At 43.2% G+C, this 25,261-nt stretch overlaps 2 protein-coding genes across 2 annotated transcripts in view; one reads left to right on the top strand and one right to left on the bottom strand.

Annotated features, from left to right (window-relative positions):
* Positions 1-440: 440 nt before the first annotated feature.
* On the top strand, positions 441-11,223 carry ppid (peptidylprolyl isomerase D). Its single transcript, XM_079510450.1, has 10 exons — positions 441-673; positions 1,733-1,873; positions 2,368-2,474; positions 3,398-3,586; positions 5,413-5,535; positions 6,455-6,561; positions 7,400-7,541; positions 8,242-8,328; positions 8,626-8,668; positions 8,995-11,223. Exons 1-10 carry the CDS (start codon positions 589-591, stop codon positions 9,081-9,083), a joined length of 1,113 nt encoding a protein of 370 aa, XP_079366576.1. The 5' UTR covers positions 441-588; the 3' UTR covers positions 9,084-11,223.
* etfdh (electron transfer flavoprotein dehydrogenase) overlaps positions 10,936-25,261 on the bottom strand; it is a 43,933-nt gene continuing 29,607 nt past the window's right edge. Inside the window, exons 10-13 of the mRNA XM_079510437.1 lie at positions 23,433-23,601; positions 19,212-19,394; positions 13,588-13,809; positions 10,936-12,396 (exon numbers count right to left, since the gene is read on the bottom strand). Of these exons, the coding sequence (XP_079366563.1) occupies positions 12,233-12,396; positions 13,588-13,809; positions 19,212-19,394; positions 23,433-23,601 (738 nt within the window). The 3' untranslated portion in view covers positions 10,936-12,232. The remainder of the gene's footprint in view (positions 12,397-13,587; positions 13,810-19,211; positions 19,395-23,432; positions 23,602-25,261) is intronic.

Genomic DNA, 25,261 nt, shown 5'->3' on the forward strand with positions numbered 1-25,261 from the left:
AAGAGCAACATGGCATGGTCTGCCGAGAAGGTCTCCATCCAGCCACTGAGAAACAAGGAGAGAGAGAACCTCCTCAAACTAAAGGAGGATGAGTGTCAGAAGAGAGGTCTGCCATTCAACGGAGAGCTGAATGAATGGGACCTGCCATACTACATGTACAACTTACAAGGCCCGGTATGGAGTGGATCACAACCAGTTTTTCAACTGGTCGAGTATTTTCCCTTGGAGGTCATGACCCAGGGTCTGCTGGACATCTGCCAGGACCTGCTGGGTCTGTGATTTTTTAAATAGCAGATCTATAAGCGACGCATTGTGAGCTTTGTTAATCGGCTACACTACGGACGGTATTTTCAGATAGCCAATGCTCATGTGTTGCTTCTTTTGGTCTTGATTTCGTTTCCATAGACCTGGTTGCTCATTTCCGTCACACAATGTGGCAACACTGGACACCAGACGCACCACACCACAGCCACCACTAGGAGTCCAGGACAACCACCCGGTTCACTGAGTCACTCACTGGAAGGATCGTAGAGCTAGTTTAGACAAATTCATTCTCAAAATCAACCCGTCTTTCTATTCAATAAAAACATGTCTCACGAAGCACCGTCCAACAAGCCTTCCAACTCCGCAAACCCCCGTGTCTTCTTTGATGTAGGCGTTGGTGGCGAAACAGGTCAGTTAAAATTGGGAACTGTTAGCCCTGTCCGGTTAGCTTAGCAATAGCATCTCTCTGCCTCAGTTGCTGTGGAAATAATATAATAATACAAAGAGAATACTTCATTGATCTTTTTTCATGATCAATCACCCCGAACGAAAATCGATTTATGCCCATATTTTGGTAATCTTAATCGCTGTTCGTGTGTTAAGAGTAATGAGAGTTTATGTTATGATTGGTCATTTCAAGTGAAATAAGTGTATTTTTAGGTGGATTAATAGTGGAGCTTCTTGCATGTGTCAGTGAATGAACCACGTGTTTTTGCTGTGTTTTTGACTTATGTAGTGTTTGTGACAGAATTCACATAATATAATTCACATGTTATTAACTCGGTAACCGTTTATTACACACAAACGATCCGCTTTGTTTGCACGGGAAAGGTGTTTCTCAGCCGCTGGTTCGGGGCCCCAAAATGGGTCAGAATTAAATGGCTGTTTTTGAATAAAGAAAATCAAGTATCAGCTCGTATTGGATGGACTCATGGTAATCATTGTTACATCTGTCTCACAGTGTAGAACCACTGACATAAATCACTAAATGGCAGTGGTGAAAAGTAACTAAGTAGATATTCTTTTCCAATTTCCACTACTTTTACTTCTACTACATCTCGGTATCCAAATATTTTTTCCTCCACTACTTTTATTTTAAAACGTTAGTTACTATAGCTACTATGTAGATTGTGGTTATTACAAAACATACATGAACCATTTTGGCCATTCGAAAATATAGCTCACAATGCGTTGTGCTGTCCAAGTGGTCCAGGCGCATGCCACATATAGGCCTTGGCCTGACAGTGCGTTGCGTGTTCGAGTCCCGTTCATTCATGACGACCTTTGCTGCATGTCTCCCTCTTTCCTGTCTTCACTTGATACTATCAATAAAGGCAGAAAAGCCAAAAAACAAATATAAAAAAAAAAAAAAGAAAAAAAAAATGGGCCAGTCACTTATTGGTTGCATGCCTCTCGATTTCCAGTTGAACTTCCCAGTAACGTTGTCTTTTTTTTTACCCTACCACAGTTGGAAGAATAGTTTTCGAGCTGTTTGTTGACATCACCCCCAAGACTGCAGAGAACTTCCGGGCGCTCTGCACGGGAGAGAAGGGAACCGGCCAGTCGACGGGGAAACCGCTGCACTTCAAAGGATGTCCGTTCCACAGGAGTAAGTCAGCTTTTATTAGACGTTGCTCCGACCAGGTTTTTTTGGGACCGACCCCAATCACAGATCGGGCCGATACCAATCTTGTGCGTAAGGGGAATATTTTAATATTTCCAAAATTATCATATGTCAAAATTCCACATCAAAACTGTTCCTGTGTGTGTGGGGAGGAAGGGGAGAATGTTGAGGCCTGTCACAAAGATGAAAAATGATATTATACTATATATCTGATTGACTTTTATACCACTTAAATGGTATAAAAGATTGGTTTCTCTAGATCTGGTAAATTGCCAATCACCGTCGTTTGGAGTGAATATCGGCCGATCACCGATCGGTGGCCGATCGATCGGAGCTTCTCTAACTTTATGATTGTAAACTACAGCTGTGGTTTTCAACCTTTTCAGGTCGTGACCCCCCCCCCCCCCCCCCCATGTGCACTGATAGTTTGATTAAGCGTTGCACTGTTATACAATCTTATTCCGTCTGCTTCACATTAGTTATCAAGAAGTTCATGCTCCAGGGAGGAGACTTCTCCAACCATAATGGCACCGGAGGCGAGAGCATCTACGGAGAGAAGTTTGCAGATGAAAACTTCCATTATAAGGTGATGAAGCCATTGTTGTTTGAATGCTGTTAATGTTTTTATGTTTTTTGTGGCTTTCGCCTTTATTTTATATTTTCTTATGGAGGGACAGACAGTAGGCTGACAGGAAATGGGGAGAAAGATGGGGGGAAGACATGCAGTAAAGGCCGTCGGGATCAGGAGTCGAACCCGCGGCACACTGCCAGACTGGGTTACCAGCCAAGGTGCCTGGACCATTGAGCCATGGCCCAGGCCTGAATGCTGTTAATGTTTAATTAGACTCACGTAGCCTGACAACTATTCCACAATCTCCAAATGCTATAGAGTCTATAGTCTGGAACTACCCCTCCCGAAATCCGAGCACGGAAGCTGCCATTTCCGTTCACGAAAATATATTTTAAACTTTTATTTCTACCAGGCAGCTAAGATATATACAGTATGCTTAGATGATTTAGATTTATATTAGGATAAATTTGCGTGACTGTAAAGACGAAACAGAAGTTGGGAGGAGGGTTCACTTCCACTTTATCATGATCAGAGCTTCCGTTCTCCAGACTGTATGACGGAAGCATTTGAAAATAGCAAGGTTGGTCTTTTGGCGTTCTAATCCTTCTGGACTGGAACCCCTCTTGGGTTTCTGTACAGTATGTACAGTATTCAAAAATGTAAACATTTTGATGCTGCTATATAAATATTTGAAGTTTTTCAGAAAACGTAGGTCAGGATTTAGAGGTGTTTTAGAATCGGCCTCAGTCCAAAATATTAAATAAAAAAATAGCAGATCGATCGACAAGCTCAAAACGAGCTTGTAGATCTGCTATTTTTGGTACTTGTGTGACACTGTTTTATGAAAAATCTTTATTTTTATGTCATGGCCAAAATAGGCACGGCAACTTAATGTGGTTAATGTATATTCTTTGGTTTGCGGTTCTCCACACATACAGCATGACAAAGCGGGTCTGCTCAGCATGGCCAACGCCGGGCCAGACACCAACGGCTCTCAGTTCTTCATCACCACCGTGCCCACCCCTCACCTGGACGGCAAGCACGTGATATTCGGTCAGGTGCTCAAGGGCATGGGCGTCGTCAAGACACTGGAGGGCATGGAGACTAATGACGACGTCCCTGTTAAGGTAACGTAAAGTACAAGCTTAGTGAGTGAGCATACAAGGATGAATGAGTGGATGAATCCCCTCGTCATACGTCCACATTATTAAAGTCACTTTTTAAGTCTGATCGCGTCAAAGTCAAAGTCATACGATTTGTCACACGTTACCACAGTAAAATTTGTTCTCCGCATTTGACCCATCTCTTGGAGCGGTGAGCCGCAGCGTGCGCCGCGCTCGGGAATCATTTGATTAGTAGATTTGACCCCCAATCCAACCCTTTGATGCTGAGTGTCAAGCAGGGAGGCATTGGGTCCCATTTTTACAGTCTTTGGTATGACCCGGCCGGGGATCGAACCCCGACCTCCCAGTTTCAGGGCGGACACTCTAACCACAAGGCCACTGAGCTGGTCCTGCGTCATCGCGGAGGACCGCAGGCTGGGGCAGACTTGTACTAGAACTCATTCTGACGCAATGCGAATCCACGGCCCAAACCACGGCCAAACCACCATTCACCATGCAACTCCTTACAACATGCAACTCCTTACAACATGCAACTCCTTACAACAAGCAACTCCTTACAACATGCAACTCCTTACAACATGCAACTCCTTACAACATGCAACTACCTGCGACGTCAGATGTGAAATTAATTTCTATTGAAAAGTCTGGTTTAATACTTTGCCAGCGTTTCTCCATTACTGTTTTGATTACCGTCTTTTGTGTAAACTTTGGAAACTCGAAAACCTCCTTCAATAAACACTGTGTGTGTGTGTGTGGGGGTGGTTGGGTGGGTCACCGTGGGTGGGGATTAATTTAGAAGAAGCTGCCGTCTATTCAACCAAGACTGATAAGAGTGTGTTTAACTTGTTTGCTCGTGGCTGAATGTAATGCTGGGGAATAATTGAAATCCATAAAAAATCCATTAAAAGATAGGCAAATGTTCCTTACAGACTTTAGTTTTAAATTAAGAACGCAAATATTGTGTTTTGCGATAAAGCAATGCAATTTCTTTCATGAAATGGGGTGAAAAAGTAAACGCAAATTTGTTTCCGTAGTCCAAACAAACTGATGGCGGTGTGGGGTGAGTTTAGTGAACGATAAGGGGACGTTGCAGAGTTTGTGTCCCAGCCCGCACCACAGACCAATTAGAAGCCTCGGGTCGATTCTCCGTTTTGGCATGTCCTGCCTACCTTGGAGATAGGAGGCTTTCCAGACTGAGTGGCGAAGTGACAAAACAAATCACGGAACGCAGCGAATCAGGCTGGAAAGAGGCAGATGCACCAACTATTATGAGTCTAAACTAAATATGCACCCCGTAGTTTGATAGTAGTGTGAAATATGCTGATTCATTGTAGGATCTTTCATTTGTCACGTTTGTGGTGCATAAAGACCTTTTTTTTCAAGGGCGTAACTTGCGGTAGTTCAGGCAGGACAAGGAATTTGAACCTGTCCCACGCTGGCTTCACCCTCCAAACACGGCCACAAACCCTGGCACTGCTTGAGTGAATGGGACTCCCTCTTCCCAGCTCCCAAAGACCACTGGCAACCAAATGATTTAGCCTTGCGAAGGGTTACTTACACACACACACGACAAGAGCGCCCCACACAGGCGTGACCCTTTCACTCTAGCCCGATCTACAAGCTCACAAGTTGCGACCGCTTGTGATGTTATAGATCTGCTATTTGCTACATAGTCCACAGAAGTTGTAAATGCAACCACTGCACCTACTACATTGACGATGGCAGTTGCAACGGAGCAGTTTAACGTCACTCTCTCACATACACACACACAAAAACAAATAAATGTTCTGTCACTGATTTAAATCATGTATCCTCTCTCTCCTGTCCAGCTGTGCGCCATAGCAGAGTGTGGAGAACACAAGGACGGAGACAGCTGGGGCGTGGCCCCTAACGACGGCTCAGGAGACGTCCATCCAGACTTCCCCGAGGACTCCGACGTCGACGTCAAAAACGTAAATTAGTTCATCAAACCATTGATTTTAAACGTGATGTTGACTCATGTTGCTCTGGGAGGTTAAAGCCTATAATTTACAGTTAGTAAAAGTACGGTAGTCAAAATGTACTAAAGTATTGGTGTCAAAATATACTTAAAGGTACCAGAAGTAGAATGTTCTCTTTATGCAGAATTGAACCGTGTTGATTTCGTCGACTAAAACTAAGACGGAAAATGTTCGTCGACTACCTTTTTTCACTGACAAAAATTAAATGAAAACTAAGCTATGATGACTAAAACTAAGACTAAATATACTGACAATTTCGTCAACAAATAAAAACTAGACTAAAATGTTAGGAAGGGACTAGTAAGTCATTCATTTTTACACTTTGTTGCATGATGGAAATAGAAGATCTACAAGCTCACAACGCGTCGCAAGCTTGTAGATCGGCTATTTTCAGCAAGTGTAAAAACAGTCATTACGACGGCATCAAGGCCCACCAAAATTCATTTTAGTCGACTAAATCAACTGTAGATTTAGTCGACTAAAATCTTATATTTAGTCGACTAAAACTAGACAAACACTAAAACATTCCAGGTGAATAAAATGTGACTAAAACTGATTTGCTGCCAAAAACAACACTGGTTTTGAACGACCACCACAAGCCGGCATGGTGATGATCCCTGACTAGGCACCTCTTTCCATTTGTATTTTAATTTAATATTAAACATTAGCACAAGTCATTAGCTTTTAAAGTGAAATGAAAAATAAGTTGTCCATACTTTTAGACCATATCGATTGGTTCAGAAACTTCAGAGCCAGCGTTTCAAGCTGAGACTTCAAAATAAAAGGCCCACCATTTCCGTTTCCCTACACCTTTAAACCCTTTTGAAGTGGTGGAGGTCTTATTTCAGTGTGTGTTTATCTCACCTCCCAGGTGGAGCAGGTGGTTGCTGCGGCCGAGGCCATCAAGAATATTGGAAATGACTTCTTCAAGAAGCAGGACTGGACGTCTGCCGTCAGCAAATACTCCAAATCTCTCAGGTCAGACGCCAAGCGGCTTCTTTGCTTCTGACTCCTTCATCACAACCATTGGGGGGGGGGGGGGGGTGGTGTGTGTGTGTGTGTGTGTGTGTGTGTGTGTGTGTGTGTGTGTGTGTGTGTGTGTGTGTGTGTGTGTGTGTGTGTGTGTGTGTGTGTGTGTGTGTGTGTGTGTGTGTGTGTGTGTGTGTGTGTGCGCACAGTACACAGGTGTTGGTGGTCCGCGGCAAACACATGTTAATAGTCAGTCTGTGATTAGACAAGAGGTGCAGCTTGTGATGGTCAATTTGATGACATCATTTAAAGGCACAAGGGCCCCAGAAAACATGTACTTCATTTAGATGAAATTCTAAAAGCATGATACAAAAATAATAATTAAAGACAGATGATTGTACAAATACAATAGGAAGACAACAATAAAAATAAGAGACAAAGGTCACTAGGTCCTGCTCTCATACAGACATTGAGAGTGGAAAAATACATGAATATACTGTGTATATACACAAACCAAACAAATTCACTCAAACAGCCAAGAAGTTCTGAAATAAAGTGCTTACATTTTTGCTAAATAACATTTTGTTTAGGGCCCTGAAAAGTAATAACTCTAAAAAATCTTAAAGTAAGGACATAAATTATAACATGACGTTTGAAGCATATTTTGAGAAAGAACATCGTCTTCAAGTACTTCTTGGAATAGTTTGTTTGGTATATCCATCTTTTATTGTGTAATAACGATGTCTTTGTCCAGCTTGTGTTCCGAAAAGGGTGAAACAATCCTCCTTAGTACTTCCTTATCCCATTGTTAGCATTAACAGAGTACCTTCTCCACCACTGGCCGCAGGTACCTGGAGGCGTGCGGGGAGGAGGCGAGCGAGGAGCAGCAGCAGCAGCTGGAGCCCACGGCCATCAGCTGCATGTTGAACACCGCAGCATGCAAGCTGAAAATGAATCTATGGCAGGATGCTGTGGACAGCTGTACTGAGGTCACGCACACACCTAACGCACGCACACACCTCACGCACGCACACACACACTGACCATGTGGCAGGATGCTGTGGACAGCTGCACTGAGGTCGCGCACACACCCACCGCACGCACGCACACACACACTCTGCTGCATGCTGAACACTGCAGCCTGTAAACTGAAACTGATGCTGTGAACAGCTGCACTGAGGTACCACATACACATGCCTAACACACACACACACAGCCTGTCACAATTAAATCGTTAATTGCAATTATTTTATTTGTGTGACAATTAATCGTCAACTTAAATGTGTAATCGTGACAGCCACAGCCTCAACACACAGTGAAGTAAGTTACATGCTATTATGGACAAAACTATTGCAGATGTTCCCACAGATATAGTACAGGAGGTAGAACGTGAGCAATCAACCTTGCGAGGACCATTTCCCTGAACCCGACAGAGCTATAGAGGGGGTAACGTGTTAGCTTTCATTTATAATGAAAGATTTCCATGCTAAAACTTTGCTGTCCTTACACGTACTAGACCGGTGCCTGGCTGTAGAGCACCGGGTCGGTAACGATGGAAGTTGGAGATCCATGCCCCACCCGTGTCAGAGTACCCGTTCCACCCATCTGTCTGTGTCCCTCTTTTATGCCTTGGTGCATTTATAGATGGATAGTAACACCTGTGTGTGTGTTTTGGTTTTCATTCTCCAGGCTCTGGAGATTAACCAGGCCAACACCAAGGCTCTGTTTCGGCGGGCGCAGGCCTGGCAGGGGCTGAAGGACTTCAGCAAAGCCACGGTAAATAACCTCAAAATCCTCCTTGTTCTCTTCAAAGCCATGGTAAACATCCACAAAATCCTCCTTGTTCTCTTCAAAGCTGAAGCAATTCATTAGAGCAGAGCAGAGACATTGCAGCAGTTTGAATTGGTTGCAAGTTGGAACGATTTGTTGTGGACCTGCAGGCCTGGCGTGTTGCTGGCAGGGCTAAAAACAAGTTCTGGGTGGATTTGTTTTAGAAAGGACAGGTGGTCAGTAATGAGTCTGACAATGCATAATTATGCTGACTTACTTTTATGAACTTGTTTTCCATTACAGACCGATCTGAAGAAAGCCCAAGAAATAACACCCGAGGACAAAGGTGGGACAATATGTTTATATCACTTGATTATATATAGCTTAACGTTCGACATATTGACCGTGGTACTAACCAATGCCGTTGCAGAACCATTATCAAACTAGTTCCCTGGACCTGCGTTATCTTCAAAATGTCACGTCTGACATCTTAACTCATTCTGGGCGGGAACCCCTTTTGGTGTTAGCATTATGTTATGCTTTAGCTATTTTTGAAAAATCTAAGAACGACAGCTTTTTCAGAAAACTGTCAGGATGTAGAAGACATTTTTAGAATCTGATCTCAGGTCAAAATGGGTTAACTGAAAGCCTTGTTTTGTGTTTGATTGACAGCCATCAGCAACGAGATGAAGAGAGTTCAGCTCAAGGTGAAAGAAGAGAAGGAGAAGGAGAAGAAGGTCTACGCCAAAATGTTCGCATGAAATACTGAAGCTTTGTTGGGGGCGGGGCGCTCGGGTGGGGAGGGCGATCGGTCACTGCACTAGTGACTTAAGGCCTATTCATGGATAGGCCTTAACCTACAGGTTGGTCATCTGTTCACTGGAGACGTGAACTGGGAGGAATCTGCAAAGTATACAAATTCGACTACGAAGTGAAAGTTGCTGTCAAATTGGCAGTACTTGCTTTTAAAAGTAAAATTAAAGTAAAAAAAAAAAGCAATCATGTAGATAGCCTATTTTCCACTATTTGACAAAGGGCTAAGTGGTTCATTCATAATGTACTTTTTCCCCCCCTTCCTATAAATGTAGTGGAGTCAAAAGTACAATATGTAGTCGTTGAAATGTAGTGCAGTGAAAGTGCGTAAATATGCAAAGGTATATAAATACTAGTAAATGTACTTTGTTACTGTCTTACCACTGTTGGAGGAGTCAACTACACTAACTAAGACCAACCAGTAGGGGTCACCAGAGATAAGGGACTTAATGGGGGAATTGATAGAATGACTACATTTGGAGAATAAAGGGGATACAAATTTCAAAAAGAGAAAAAACAAATATGAAAGGCTTCTGTTAAAGGCCCAGTCCAGGCCATTTGAACATGATACATTAGGGTTATATTCACATGCATTCTGAAATAATTTGTAAATGGAAAATTATATTTTGGAACATCCATCCATCCATACCCCATTATGAATCAAATCAGTTTCTTAATCAAGACTCAGGTTGCAGTTACTAGTAGCACTAAATGCAGTTTTAGTAAGGCGGTTTTGTCTTCACCCAGCTGAGGCTGCCCACATGGTCATGTTTATTTTATGGTTTCTAATCACATTGGGCCTTTAAGGGGAGCAACACAACCATTTGAGTCAGATAATGTGAGAAATGAATGAATCACAAATGTGTTTTGGTGGCACATTAAGAGGAACTGAAGCAATGAAGGAAGAGTTTTAGCCTGTCAGCATTCTGATAAGTCTTCACTGTTAATCATACTGTCTTTTACCGTCTTGCTCCGAACTGCTTTCTCATTATTTATTTGTTTGTGTTGATAAAAGCCTTCAATAGATGAGTTCAACACTTTGAACTGTTGAACACAAAAGTAATTCCATTTCTTTTTTTTAATAAAGCAACAATTCAACAGTCAAATCTACTTTATTCAGTAACACTTACATTTTTTTTCTCTGTTAATATGTACATTTCAGTGTCCTGCAAATCATATGTTGAAAACACTAAGTTTACATGAAATAAAACATTTAGGCACCGCTCTGTGTTGAACATATCAATGGTCACATGATAGCCTCTGTTCACAACATACAAATATACACAAAGTACTTTATACTTACTTGGTCAACAATTCACAAATACAACCAGTAGTTAAATAGTTTTAACTACTTAAAGCTGCACTATGTAACTTTCCTCTTTTACCCTGGATAGGAACTTGGTTTCCTACACAAGTGCTGCAGTCTTCACCATTGAGCTAATCTTCTGTTATTGTACAAAAGCATTATTCAACCTGCTCTGTCTTATTGTTTGGCATGTTTCTACACCATAGTGTCCATGCCCAACAGAAACAAACCTTTCAGTATTACCCGTATTGCTTCCAAGATCAGACTTCCCACACACACACACTTTCTAAATTCTGATATGAACAATAAGGCCATCACATGCTTGGCACTTTCAATATCAAATGACACTGATCATCCTCTATCGCTTTTTTAACCTCATGCCATCTGGACAAAGATGCAGACAGAACCTTGCCATGGAAACCAGGTCTGCAGGAGTTTTGTCCCCTCAGCCATCGCAGCATTAAACAAACTGGGGACCTCATGTATTGTCTTGGTGATGTGGGTGTTTGAACAGACGTGTGACGAGTGACCAATATCCTTTGGGACAATAGAGATTATTATTATTATAGCTTGCCTCCTTGCTCGGGATAATTTGAATCTCGACCATCGGGTCAAAACTTGCGTTGTCTAGGTGAGATGTGACCTTTGACACAAGTCTAAATGTCTCAATTGAAGAGCAGGGAGACAAAATAAAAATACGACCACCCCGGTTGTACAAGTTATATCGTATTGGTATTCACATACTCTAGCATACAGATTGGACAAAATTAAAAAAGTTACATAGTGCCGCTTTAATGCCCACCTGCAGAACACTCAATTTTGATGTCTTTGCTCATTAGTATTGAACATTTCCATTTCTATTTATTATGCATGTATGCATAATGCATGTATGTGACTAGTATATATTATGTATATTTGTGTGTTAAGAGTCACACAACCTTTGGCTCCATCCATAGAGGGCTGTAGAAGCAGCATTAAATAATGGATCAACTGTATTACTGCAGATATAAATGTGTTTTGTGTGTGCGTGCACAGAGGCTGTACTCTGGTCCATTTGTAGGCACTTTAGCCATTCAGCTAAACGCTGAAAGGCATTTTAAACAGACACAACTGCCAGGGTAACCTCAACACGGGTACTTGATGGGGTCCCCAGCTAAAGGACTGATAGTGAGGAACCGAATGGACCCTTACAGGTCTGTAACTATGAGTGTACAAATGTCCATTCGGTTCCATTTGTACACTCACAGTTAAGGGGTCCGTGGCCTAAAATGCATACCAAACTGGGTAGTCTCGCACAGCCAGACAACTATTCCACCATCTCCGAATGCTATATAGAGTCTGGAACTACAGCTCCTGAATGCTACATAGAGTCTGGAACTACAGCTCCCAAGAGCAGAGTAACGGAAGCTGTCTCTGCTGCTCAGAGTGGAAAGATATTCGACCAATCACGACGCGGTGCTCATGGAACTGTAGTGCATTTGGAAACACAACCGAGTCATACGAGCGGGAGATTCATGTTATTTGTGCGCGGATAGTTTAACACAGAAAAGTATCATGGAATTAACACTGTGCTGCTGCACCAAGTGAGGGGATGCCGCTTACTCATGGAAAGAGCTTCCGTTCTCCAGACTGTATGACGGAAGCATTTGAAAATTGCGAGAGGCAACAGTCTGGCCACGCGAGAATAGGAGGTCCTATTAAAAAATAAAATAAAAAAAACATTTGAGAACTACTGTACCGCTGGGCCTCATCATGATATGAACGAAATAAAATACAAAACACATCTGTTGTTCACATGCCGTTGTAGGCGGGCCCCCCGCTGCCCTCGGGGACCACCCAGTTGATGTTCTGACTGGGGTCTTTGATGTCGCATGTTTTACAGTGAACACAGTTCTGAGCGTTGATCTGCAGCCGCATCCCTTCGCCCGTCTCCATAGGAACGTACTCGTAGACACCTGGGGGGGGATTACGTTTTAATTAACTGAGATTTTGGACACACTTGAGACCACGACGATGTCCTGCCAAACATGATTATTAGCCACTGAAACCACACACACGACGGACATGCGTCACACACGACCGAAAGAGTACGCTGCTCATCCCCTCCCCTGAGTCCCCTTAGTGACTGACCGTCCAGGGCTTAAAGCCCCAAAAAATCCCAAGACTGAAAATGTTTTTTTGCAAATCTGCACTGATGTCATTAAATGACCCCTATGAAATCCTCAGGACTGAAATCAGTCCCCAGGACTGAGAACTTTAAGCCCTGGACTGACCCCACACACACCCCCACCCCCACCCCAACTGGGTGTTGTATTAATTGAGCAGTGCAAGGGAAGAAAAGAAAGAAAATATATGGGTCTTCTTTTATTCTAGCCGTAAGTAAAGATATATTATGATCTAAAACCTGAATCATGAATAAAATAAAAAATGCAGTCACAGCTGAGTGGAGACAGGCGGTCTTGAGCACAAAAATAAATGTTTGGTTGTAAGGACACCGGCAGTTTGACTCTACCATACTCTGTCAATTCTGAAGCAATTGTTTTAATTCGTCAATAATCCGTGAAGTGTATTATTGTCATTTGGTGTACGAGTCATGATTTTATTGTCTCTCTATAAAACTACATCAAACAAGAAGCAAACGTCTGCAAAGGGCGAACCTTCACTCTCCAATGTCTCCATGTAATAAATATTCCAGTGCAGGCAGTGCTCCAAAAATCCTCTCACATGTACAGTATGCGCTCATACAGTATGTCTTAACAGAGACAGTAAAGCACTGTTTAAAGAGCTGAATAATGAAGCATCTAACTTTTAACATTGTAAACATGTTATATTGTTTTTAATTGCGCTATTTTAATTGCTTGTACACTTGTAGCCTCATGAGACATCGTTGAGCCTTTACTTTTTTTTCCTTTTTCACATGGTCAGACAATACTGCTCCGCTTGTCTACGACAGAAAAACGGGTGTGTAGACAACTCCTACACTAGCTGCCGACCAGACGTGAGCTTTGGTCGTGAAGTACATCAAAAGTCAAAGTTACGATGGAATGATAATGCTTGCGGAGATTTCCACGTACGGCAATTATTCTGTCTACACCACTTTGATAAATGAGGGCCTCTTGTGTTTTGTGCTCTGGTGACGCGTTTACCTGCAGGACAGAAGCGTTGCTCGGGTCCATCGAAGATGGCCAGGTTCCTGTCTACAGGAACGCTGTCGTCCTTCAGGGTGAGGTGGGCCGGCTGGTCTCCTTCATGGTTGGTGCCGCTCAGAGCCACCGAGGACAGCAGGTCGAAGCTCAGCTTGCCGTCCGGTTTGGGGTACTCGATGGGGGTGCATTCTTTGGCCGGTTTCAGCTGAGCAGAGTCCAGACCTGAACATAAGTTAGGAAATGTAACATTGACCCTTTGCTAAGCCCCACCCACTCCACTCCGCCAGACCAAGGTCTGGCAAGCTCTCCTTCTCACCCATTGAGACGCATGTGGCATTGGACAATCACTTTTGGGGTGTGGTTTAGCGAAGGGGCCATTAGAGATCACATTGATGTACATATAGTCTGTATCAGTGGTTTTTTAACTTTTTCAGTCAAAGTCAAAATCTCAAGGCACACCTCTGCATTCATAGTGAAAACAGCCGATAAACAAGCTCACGACACGCTGTGAGCTTGTAGATTGGCTATTATCTGTATTTTTTTAACATGTGTGAAAAAGTAAATGGTGCATTTATATAGTGCTTTTATCCAATGCGCTTTACAGAGATTGTGCATCACATTCATCCATTCACACACCGATGGTGGAGGAAACCACGCAAGGCACCAACCTGCACATCGGGAGCAATTAGGGGTTCAGCGTCTTGCTCAAGCACACTTCGACACCAACTCTGGGGGAACCTCACGTTCCCATCCTGCACACAGGCCCGGCGCCACGAGGGGTCAAAGGGGGTCCCCTCAACCCGACCTCCTTGACCCCTAAACATTTTTTTTTAATAATGTCAATAATAAAATATAAAACTACCTTTTGTGCTGGATTGGTTTTCTAGTGATTTGGCAGTGATATTCACTAGAAGCTCTTCTGCCATTGGGGGGAGGGGTGCTATTGATGCAGTGGATCAGAGCAAGTGGCAAAGTGGGCTGTGGACTATTGTGGACACGCTGAAGAATGTATTCTCTGAGCACAGACTCAGTTAATGCGGTCTGCAGGTTAATATCAGAATACTGATATGTTATTGATTTGATATGTTGTTACAATTCCAAACATGCCCCACTTTAATTACTTCAGTCTATATTAGTAGCTTAATGACTAGTACTAGCCATTTTTATGTCCAATATTTGCGTTTCAGTTCATAATCATAAAGTTAACATAACATATAAATGTATTTGAAATTAAATAAAAAATATTACTTTTCCGGATACCAATTAATAAATAGGTGAAAATAATTCAGGATTCCAATTTAAAAAATAGCAAAAAAGCAGATCTACAAGCTCAAAATGCATCACACTGCGACACGTTTTGAGCTTGTAGATCATCTACTTTTGACTATATGCATTGTGGCCCTCTGGAGTGAGTTTGAAATATAGTGGCCCTCTCCATCATCAAAGTTGCCCACCCCTGACCTATCCAATGTTGTTTTGTAGCCTACTGTGATGTTGGCAAATGGCAATAATAGCACAGTAAAGATGATAATAATCTAATATGATGTGTGTAGTTCTTTATAGATCTAGCCTCTTCATTTTTATCTCAAAGTGCACCAGATTGAAGCATTTTCATTGCAAATTTAAAAAAAAAATCTGGAGCCCCCTGGCAGGGCAGTGCTATCATTCCAATATTGCATATGACCAGCTGAGTCATAGAACTGACACTGCCTGCTTGATTTAGCAACACAATATGATTTTTTTTTTTTAAATCATATTGAAAAAAATGATCTCAATTGACCCCTCAGTCATTTCATCCTGGCGCCGGGCCTGCCTGCACATCGGGACTCGGGAGCAATTAGGAGTTCAGCGTCTTGCTCAAGCACACTTCGACACCAACTCTGGGGGAACCTCATGTTCCCATCCTGCAAATCGGGACCAATTAGGGGTTCAGCGTCTTGCTCAAGGACACTTCGACACCAACTCTGGGGGAACCTCATGTTCCCATCCTGCACATCGGGACTCGGGAGCAATTAGGGGTTCAGCGTCTTGCTCAAGCACACTTCGACACCAACTCTGGGGGAACCTCATGTTCCCATCCTGCACATCGGGACCAATTAGGGGTTCAGCGTCTTGCTCAAGGACACTTCGACACCAACTCTGGGGGAACCTCACGTTCCCATCAGGCTGCTCTACCAGCCACTCTACCCCTGAGCCACTGCCGCCCCTCACTCACTCACATAGTGATGCACAAGTCCTCTTTATTTTACCTGGACTCACGTCATAATAACAATAATTTAACTGCCTCACCCGCTTCAAAGCTCACAAATCACCCCAACCCGCAGTCATTGAAGACAGACAGCCTTCACACATCCTAGGTAGCAGCTACTGGTAAAAATAAAATAAAATGCAAATGCTTGCATGTTCAATATACCACGTTTATATGCACATTTTGATGATGCTCTTGAATCTATTATATTCTCTCTCTTCACACACACACACACACACACACACACACACACACACACACACACACACACACACACACACACACACACACACACACACACACACACACACACACACACACACACACACACACACACACACACACACACACACACACACACACACACACACACACACACACACACACACACACACACACACACACACACACACACACCTCAAGGTGGCAGTGGTTGTGTCCAAAACACACAGAGTGCTCGCCACACACGTGCACGCGCACACACACACACACACACACACACACACACACACCGAGGTGACTGCAATTCAATCATGCATTTATCCAACCCTTTCTTTTTCTCTCCGCTGTGTCGGACAGTCGGAGACTATGAGGCGGGGGCGCTCCTATTATGAGCCTCAGTAGGCTACCCATACAATTTACCCAGGGTGTGCGTGTGTCTACGATGTGTGGCCATCCGCTACTACATGTGAAGGGCACATTGGCACAATACTGGGTTTAAAAACACAGCTGAAACATGAAGTGGAGGCTGTCAAATCCTGCAATTTCATTCTTCCCATTGCGTTGCAACGGAACTATAGGATGAGCCGCCCGAAGGCGAAATTCTAAAGTACAACCTCGAACCTTCTCAATGAGCACAGTGCAGAGAAAGACATTCTGATGAATTGAAAATAGGGGACCCTTACGTAAACAAGTAACGGTGCTTTTTCTGTTTTTTTCCTCTTAGCAGATTATATTGACCTGTACTTTCCTTGAACTGTACCCATTCTACAAACGCATACCATTTTCAATCAATCAACATCTTCAGTCTGAGTGACCTTGGCCCTTTACTCGAAGGTTATGGCTTTTTCCATTAAATGCTCAGATTGCCCCCTCAAAAATCTCAATTGACCCCTCAGTCATTTCATCCTGGCGCCGGGCCTGCCTGCACATCGGGACTCGGGAGCAATTAGGGGTTCAGCGTCTTGCTCAAGGACACTTCGACACCAACTCTGGAGGAACCTCATGTTCCCATCCTGCACATCGGGACTCAGGAGCAATTAGGGGTTCAGCGTCTTGCTCAAGGACACTTCGACACCAACTCTGGGGGAACCTCATGTTCCCATCCTGCACATCGGGACTCAGGAGCAATTAGGGGTTCAGCGTCTTGCTCAAGGACACTTCGACACCAACTCTGGGGGAACCTCATGTTCCCATCCTGCACATCGGGACTCAGGAGCAATTAGGGGTTCAGCGTCTTGCTCAAGGACACTTCGACACCAACTCTGGGGGAACCTCATGTTCCCATCCTGCACATCGGGACCAATTAGGGGTTCAGCGTCTTGCTCAAGCACACTTCAACACCAACTCTGGGGGAACCTCATGTTCCCATCCTGCACATCGGGACTCGGGAGCAATTATTAGGGGTTCAGCGTCTTGCTCAAGGACACTTCGACACCAACTCTGGGGGAACCTCACGTTCCCATCAGGCTGCTCTACCAGCCACACAACAATAATCTAACTGCCTCACCCGCTTCAAAGCTCACAAATCACCCCAACCCGCAGTCATTGAAGACAGACAGCCTTCACCCATCCTAGGTAGCAGCTACTGGTAAAAATAAAATAAAATGCAAATGCTTGCATGTTCAATATACCACGTTTATATGCACATTTTGATGATGCTCTTGAATCTATTTTATTCTCTCTCTTTCTCCACACACACACACACACACACACACACACACACACACACACACACACACACACACACACACACACACACACACACACACACACACACACACACACACACACACACACACACACACACACACACACACACCGAGGTGACTGCAATTCAATCATGCATTTATCCAACCCTTTCTTTTTCTCTCCGCTGTGTCGGAGACTATGAAGCAGGGGGGGGGGGGGGGGGGGTAGGCTACCCATACAATTTACCCAGGGTGTGCGTGTGTCTACGATGTGTGGCCATCCGCTACTACATGTGAAGGGCACATTGGCACAATACTGGGTTTAAACACACAGCTGAAACATGACGTGGAGGCTGTCAAATCCTGCAATTTCATTCTTCCCATTGCGTTGCAACCGAACTATAGGATGAGTCGCCCGAAGGCGAAATTCTAAAGTACAACCTCGAACCTTCTCAATGAGCACAGTGCAGAGAAAGACATTCTGATAAATTGAAAATAGGGGACCCTTACGTAAACAAGTATAGGTGCTTTTTCTGTTTTTTTCCTCTTAGCAGATTATATTGACCTGTACTTTCCTTGAACTGTACCCATTCTACAAACGCATACAATTTTCAATCAATCAACATCTTCAGTCCGAGTGACCTTGGCCCTTTACTCGAAGGTTATGTGATGCTGCTTTTTCTATTAAATGCTCAGATTGCTTTTGGACTCACGCTGTGTTTCCTATTGGCAGTGGTGAAAAGTGGAAATGGACCAGTACGGGTCCACTTGGTTTCATTTTACGCTTTTTAAGAGTTAAATTATTGCTAAACATCTGCATTACTAAATTTGCAAGAAGTCTACACAATTAGAGAATATAGAAGAATTGTTATCAACGACAACAAAATATTCTTTAGTTGTGGGTCTGAGGCTAAATGTCATCAAATGGTGGTCCGTGGCTCAAATGATGAATACATAATGGGCCTTGAAATGAAAAGGGTTGAAAAGCACAGCTTTACTTGAAGGTTACATGACACTGTTTTCCATGGAATGCTCTGGCTTTGACCCGTGCCATGTATGTTTGTATCAGTTGAATATAAGGATCCTCTAAAATCTGTAGCACAAAGTTTGCTTTTCTTTGTTAATCTTTAGGCCAAATTCAAATAAACCATACCCGTTTGATTTGAATATTTCCGATACCGATTTTCCCTGATCTGATATTTATATTTTTATAGGACACATATGTCATATCACAATAGTACAATATCCAAAATCACAGACAATATCCGGTCTATTATCATGATATGATATGGATATAATATTGATATCCCGATCTTTTTTTTGTGCTCCCGATCCGATTCCGATCATTTGAAAATGACGTGATCGGCCCCGATTTCCGATCACGTGATCGTATAACCCTATTTCTAACAGTAATTAATCCATAAGTGAGTGACGTAAATTGAAGTAGACAGTGAGTATATATTCACCTGCGTGTTTGAGTGTCCAGGGTTCTTTCCCTCTGAAGATCCAGTAGAAGATTCCAGTATACACGATCCCTCCGTACAAACCAAAGTAGTTGTGGAAGGACGGTCTGATGTTCCTCACAGCCTGCAACTCCTTCCACACCCACGACTTCTCAAGGTTCTCCGCATACTCCGCAACATGGAGACCTGGGAAGGTCAAAAGGTGACACTAGAATTAAAGGTAATTTTGTCTACTCACTGCATTCATTAATTCAGTCAGTCGCGTAAAAAGGTAGGACAAGTAGGAGAGAGCCCTGATACAGGATAAACAAGTGCAATTTGAAGTAACGACACAGAAGAAATGAGCAGACAAAATTGGACCTCGAACACTATAAACTTCCAACTTCCAAAATATATATATATATAAAATATATATATAATACAAAATAAATACAAATAAACGTCTGGCCACTGGGCAATTGCCCCCTGTGCCCCCCTAAAATCGCCTATGTTTCCATAGAAACATAGGCTTCATATGGCATCCAAATGACGGAAATCAGTCGTGGCGACTGAGAACTTGCCTTTAATCCATGTATGTTTCTTACACCTGTCGTCTCTGACTGCAGGTCGTCTACTGCTAAGTGCTGTGGATCTTATACCCGTCGTCTCTGACTGCAGGTCGTCAACTGCTAAGTGCTGTGGATCTTATACCTGTCGTCTGACTGCAGGTCGTCTACTGCTAAGTGCTGTGGATCTTATACCTGTCGTCTCCAGTGTTGGGTGTAACGGCGCTATTAATAACGGCGTTATGTAACGGACTACTTTTATTGGTAACGGAATAAAGTAACTCGTTAGTTTTGCAATTTAGTAGTTATAGTTAGTTACATTTCCAACAAAGTAATCCCGTTACTATAATGTGTAATTATGTGTCTCTGTTCATTTTGTTGGCAAGATTAAAAAATAAATAAAAGCCGCGACTCACATTCCTCCTCCTCCCTTCTGTGTGATCTGTGCACCTGATATGTGGCAGCTGCACTGTCAATAAACTGTCAGCCTGTGCGCAGAAAAGCAGAAAAGCTGCCCGGACAGCTGATTCATTTATTCAAGCGAAATGGCGGCGAACGACAACGAGTGTGACAGACCAGTGTCAGCCTTTTGGAAATGGAAATATAAGCATTATTTTAATTTTATCAGACTGAAAGACGAAAAGAACATTGAAGTAAAATGCAAGCTGTGTCTGGGTAAAAAGCTGTCTTCTTCGCGGATTTCTACAGCCAACTTAAAGAAGCACTTGGAGAAAATACACCACAACACAACATTGGTGGCGAGGGCTGTTCAAGAAAACGACAATCCCGTACCCGACGAAAACAACAATAATGATGATGATGCAGATGGCGGACCAGCTCATAAACAGCAACGATTGGATTTAACTTCATCATCAGTCACTCAAAAGGAAATCAATGAGCTTGTAGCTGGTTACGTGGTGGAGCGTATGCTACCGCTTTCCACTGTGGAGTCTCCATCTTTCCGTAAGATAATTAGTAAAATCCCTATGGCGCGCAACAAGGAGGGAAGTTTGCCTGACAGAAAAACATTTTCCAGCTACCTTGACAAAGCTTACTGTGACATGGAGAAAGAGCTGAAATCAACGTTTGAAGGCTTACAATATGTTTCCACTACAGCTGACCTGTGGACAGCATGCAATAAGAGCTTTATGGGAATGACGGCCCACTGGATTGATCCCTCTACTTTACAGCGCAAGAAAGCAGCGATTGCTTGTAGGCGAGTGAAGGGAAGGCACACTTATAACGTGATCGCCTCTGAAATCGAGCAGATTCACACATCCTATGGCCTAAGTGGGAAAGTGACAGCCACCGTCACCGACAACGGCTCAAACTTTGTTAAAGCATTCCGGGTTTACCAGGAGGAACAGGCGGCTCCGGGTGGTTCTGGGTCTGAATCAGAGGGCGACGCAAATGAAGATGTTACCTTTGCAGATCTACACGCAGTGCTTTCCACCGAGGATGAGGACAGCAATACCTTTGTTCTCCCTCCACATCACAGGTGCGCATCGCACACGCTCAATCTCATTGCAAATGACAGAGAAGTGTCTGCTGTCACACAGTGAATCAAAAGCGTTGTACAGGAGCGCCACTGCCAAATGTTGTGGCCTGTGGACCAAAGCTAGCAGGTCATCTGTGGCATCAGAGAGCGTGTCAGACATTTGCAAGAGAAAGCTCCTGGTTCCTTCTAAAACAAGGTGGAACTCCTTCTATGATGCCCTGCGCAGAGTCATTGACAATCCCATAGCGGACCTGAATAGGCTTTGCACCGAACTAGGAATCAGGTGCTTTTTAGAGAAAGAGTACCAGTTCCTAAACGAGTATTGTAAGGTTGTGAAGCCCCTCACAATAGCCCTGGATATTCTTCAAGGCGAAGACAACTGCTTTCATGGAACTATCCTGCCAACACTCGAGGCCCTGATGGCTAGAACCCTGGGGTTAAAGGATACGCTCTCCCGTGTGACAGCTGGCCTGCCCAATTTCATAGTCGAGGTAAATATTGTTCATGCTCATAGCACTTGATCTAAAATTGTAGTGCACTGTCCATGTGATCATTATTAATTATTATCTTATTTATTATTATTATTATCATTATTATTATTATTATTATTAAATTAATACTGATGGGGGTGTCAACATCACGTGTAAGGATAAATCTAACATAGATGTGCACATGCACATGTTTTTATTGTATTTATTTTTAATAGCGTTTTGTAATATTATGCCTTGCAGGCCGTCAAGAAACGTTTCGCCTCCACGCTGGACAGTAAGGAGGCCTTGCTGGCTGCAGCGACCCTTCCTAAATTCAAGCTGCGATGGATGAAAGAGGACAAGCAAAAAGACCGCACGAAGACGCTCCTCGTTGCCGAGCTCCGTGCTCTCCCGGTTGATGAAGTGCCGCAGGAAATACCGCCGGTGTTGGCTGTCCCTGTCGCCGGAGAAGACGAGGCAGAGGGTGATGATTTCTTTGCTTTTGCAGAAGAAAGACATGACGTATCGCAGTCGGCGGACAGTGAAATAACGGACTATTTCAAGTCAGCAAGTTACGAGATGGATGTATTGAATAATTTCCCGATGATCAAAAAGATCTTTCTTCGACTCAATACCCCAACACCATCCAGTGCCCCCGTCGAGAGGCTTTTCAGCCTCGGGAGTCTCGTTCTCACCCCCAGGAGGAACAGACTATCCGACACACGCTTTGAAAAACTTGTTCTCCTCCGTTACAATCACCACTTTGGATAATTTGGATTAGCCTGCTACGCATTGATTTGGTGAGTGTATAGGCCTAAGCCTGTAGGCAACTTTGTTGTTGCGTTTTGACTGTAATGTTGTTGTTATGCTGCTGCATGCTGTGAAGTTTTATTCATAGGCACGTTGAGAAGTCCGGCTATTGTATTTTATTATAACTAAGCCTATATTTCGTTTACATTGTGGTTCTGTGTGCGTTTAATTTGTGACTGTCACCAATCACCATTGTGGAAATGTCCTGAATCCTGATTGTCCTCATTTTGAAGGATTCAGCCTTCAGATGTCTTTGAGACAACTTGTGAAATTTAATTTAATGTAGGCTAATATAATTGTATGAGCCTGCGCTGATTGAATATCTATTCGAGAGAGGCCTATACCCTCGGTTTCTTTTGACTGTATGTCCCATTTTGTTTTTATTTTTGCTGATAAATTTAAAGAGGCCTACGCATTGTATTTGTTGCAGCCTATGGCCTGATTGCCCTCATTACATATACGCATATTGATTCCCCGGGAGTCCGGGACCTGTACACTTTTCTGTCCAGTCCCATGTGTAGTAGGATGATTGTGCGAATTATATTCATTAATAAAAGAGCTGTAAAGGGGATATTGTCTATTGTGTCTATTGTCTCTCGTTTTTAACCGGCCGTGATATCAAAGGCGGGCGGCGCAATGACGGTAGGCAGTATACAATGTAAGTTATGCAACCAATTTGCGCAAGCATTTGAAAATGGGTTTTTAATTGTCGGGTAACGGAAAGTAACGGAAAATAATCTATTCTTTTACTTTTCTCAGAAGGTAATTTGTAACGGTAAGGGATTATTTTTATGGGCAGTAATCCAGTAACCTAACGACGTTACTTTCTAAAGTAACGATGCCCAACACTGGTCGTCTCTGACTGCAGGTCGTCTACTGCTAAGTGCTGTGGATCTTATACCTGTCGTCTCTGACTGCAGGTCCTCGTCGATGAGTTTGGGGAAGCAGGCCTCGGCGGCCAACATGCCACTCTTCATGGCCGTGTGTGTTCCTTTGATCTTCGGGACGTTCATGAAGCCGGGGCTGCAGCCAATCAGGAGGCCTCCGGGGAACGTCAGCTTGGGGAGAGACTGGAGAGCAACACGATATTCTTTTTAAAAAAAAATCACTCCGATTTATGCTTTGTTAGTGCAGTCAACAGACAATATCGTCGCTGTTGGGTCTACAGTCGCTGTTGGGTCTACTACAGTAACAGTTTTTTTATTTTTTTATTTATCAATGCTATTGAACACCCTTTATGTCTGTGTGTAGATTAAAAAAATGGAACCAATGAAAAATATTATAAAGCGCTTAACTCCATTGGACCCTCAAACATTAAAAAAAATACCAACTTTGACAAGGCAGTATTGCTTTGTCTTAAAAATATAAAGATTAATTTCCTGAAAAACATATGTTTTATCATTTCCTGAAAGATTAACCGCCCCCCCCTTTTTCCCTCACTGTATATGTTTATTTTCCCTTTTTACCTCCATTATGATGAATTCCTGTTCTGTTCTTTGTCTATATAGAAGTGTCTATTTGTACATCTCTAAATGTTTTGATGAATTGAACATGGTGGACCCTGTTGGAAACAAGTGTAATGCTTAATTGGGTCGTCCACTCACAGTTAACAGCCTTTGTATTGAGTTTGTGCTCGAAATGTACTGTAATTCTGCAAACTGTTAATAAATATTTCAATCAATCAATCAATAGCTGAGACAGCAGAGAGAAGATAAATACATTTTAATATACAATATAAGCAATAAGGTACACCCGCACACTGTGTATCTGCTCGGCACAAGAGTATTGTCTTATTTAATGAAGCAACGTTTCGGTCACTAGGGACCTTCCTCAGGCAATATACAATATGAAGGGTCGGTGTGAGTACACATGCTTAGCCATGTACTGTACATACAAATAGATTGCTGTCCATTTGAATTCCGGATGTTTGCGGTCACGTAATTTCCGGCCATCAGGCCTTATATGGTCTTGTGAGTGAGGCTCACTAGTTCAGAATTGTCGCTTAGTAAAGATTGTGAACCTAAAGTGCTATCTGATGAGGCAGCACAGATTGGCTTGGAGACACAGATTGGCTTGGAGACACAGGAGGCTGCAGAGCCCAGTGAGTTGGAGCCTTGCAGAGGAGTAAGGAGCCGCACTCTTACAGAGAAGGGCAAAGGTTTCCAACAGGAAAAAGTACAAGATTTATCGCACCAGTTTAATTCTTGTTACGCGTACTGGAAAACTCAAACCAGATTAATAAAAAGGATTCTTATGCAACAGGCTTCAAGTAATCTCATACAAGGAGAACTTGAATCCCTGCAAATCCCTGAAACCTACCGAGGACTGGATACCCCAGACCAGGATATGCGGCGTAAAGTAGACAAATGTCATAAAGTCTCAAAATGTGTAATTCTCAATGCTCACGCTCGACTGCTAGGAGCAGAAGGAGAGCAGATATGGCCGACTGTAAGCTCAGTTTTTGAGTGATGTAAACCACTCCTACGACTGGCTTTGTTAGTTTACGACTTTACGTGTCTGTCTGTCTGTGCTCAAAAAATGAGCATGGTTGCTACGGTCACCCAGTTCACCCGGGTGTGATTTCATTACATCAGACATTACGTCAGACCACAGCTGATCAGGCTATATAAGACCTTACACCACTCAGTTCACACAGGTGTGATTTTTGATTCTACAACTAGCATTTCTCTGCCTGTGTTGAACCCTGTTTCAAACCCTTCAAATGAGCCC

This window comes from Electrona antarctica, assembly GCF_951216825.1.
Source record: "Electrona antarctica genome assembly, chromosome: 1".
Classification (NCBI taxonomy): domain Eukaryota; kingdom Metazoa; phylum Chordata; class Actinopteri; order Myctophiformes; family Myctophidae; genus Electrona; species Electrona antarctica.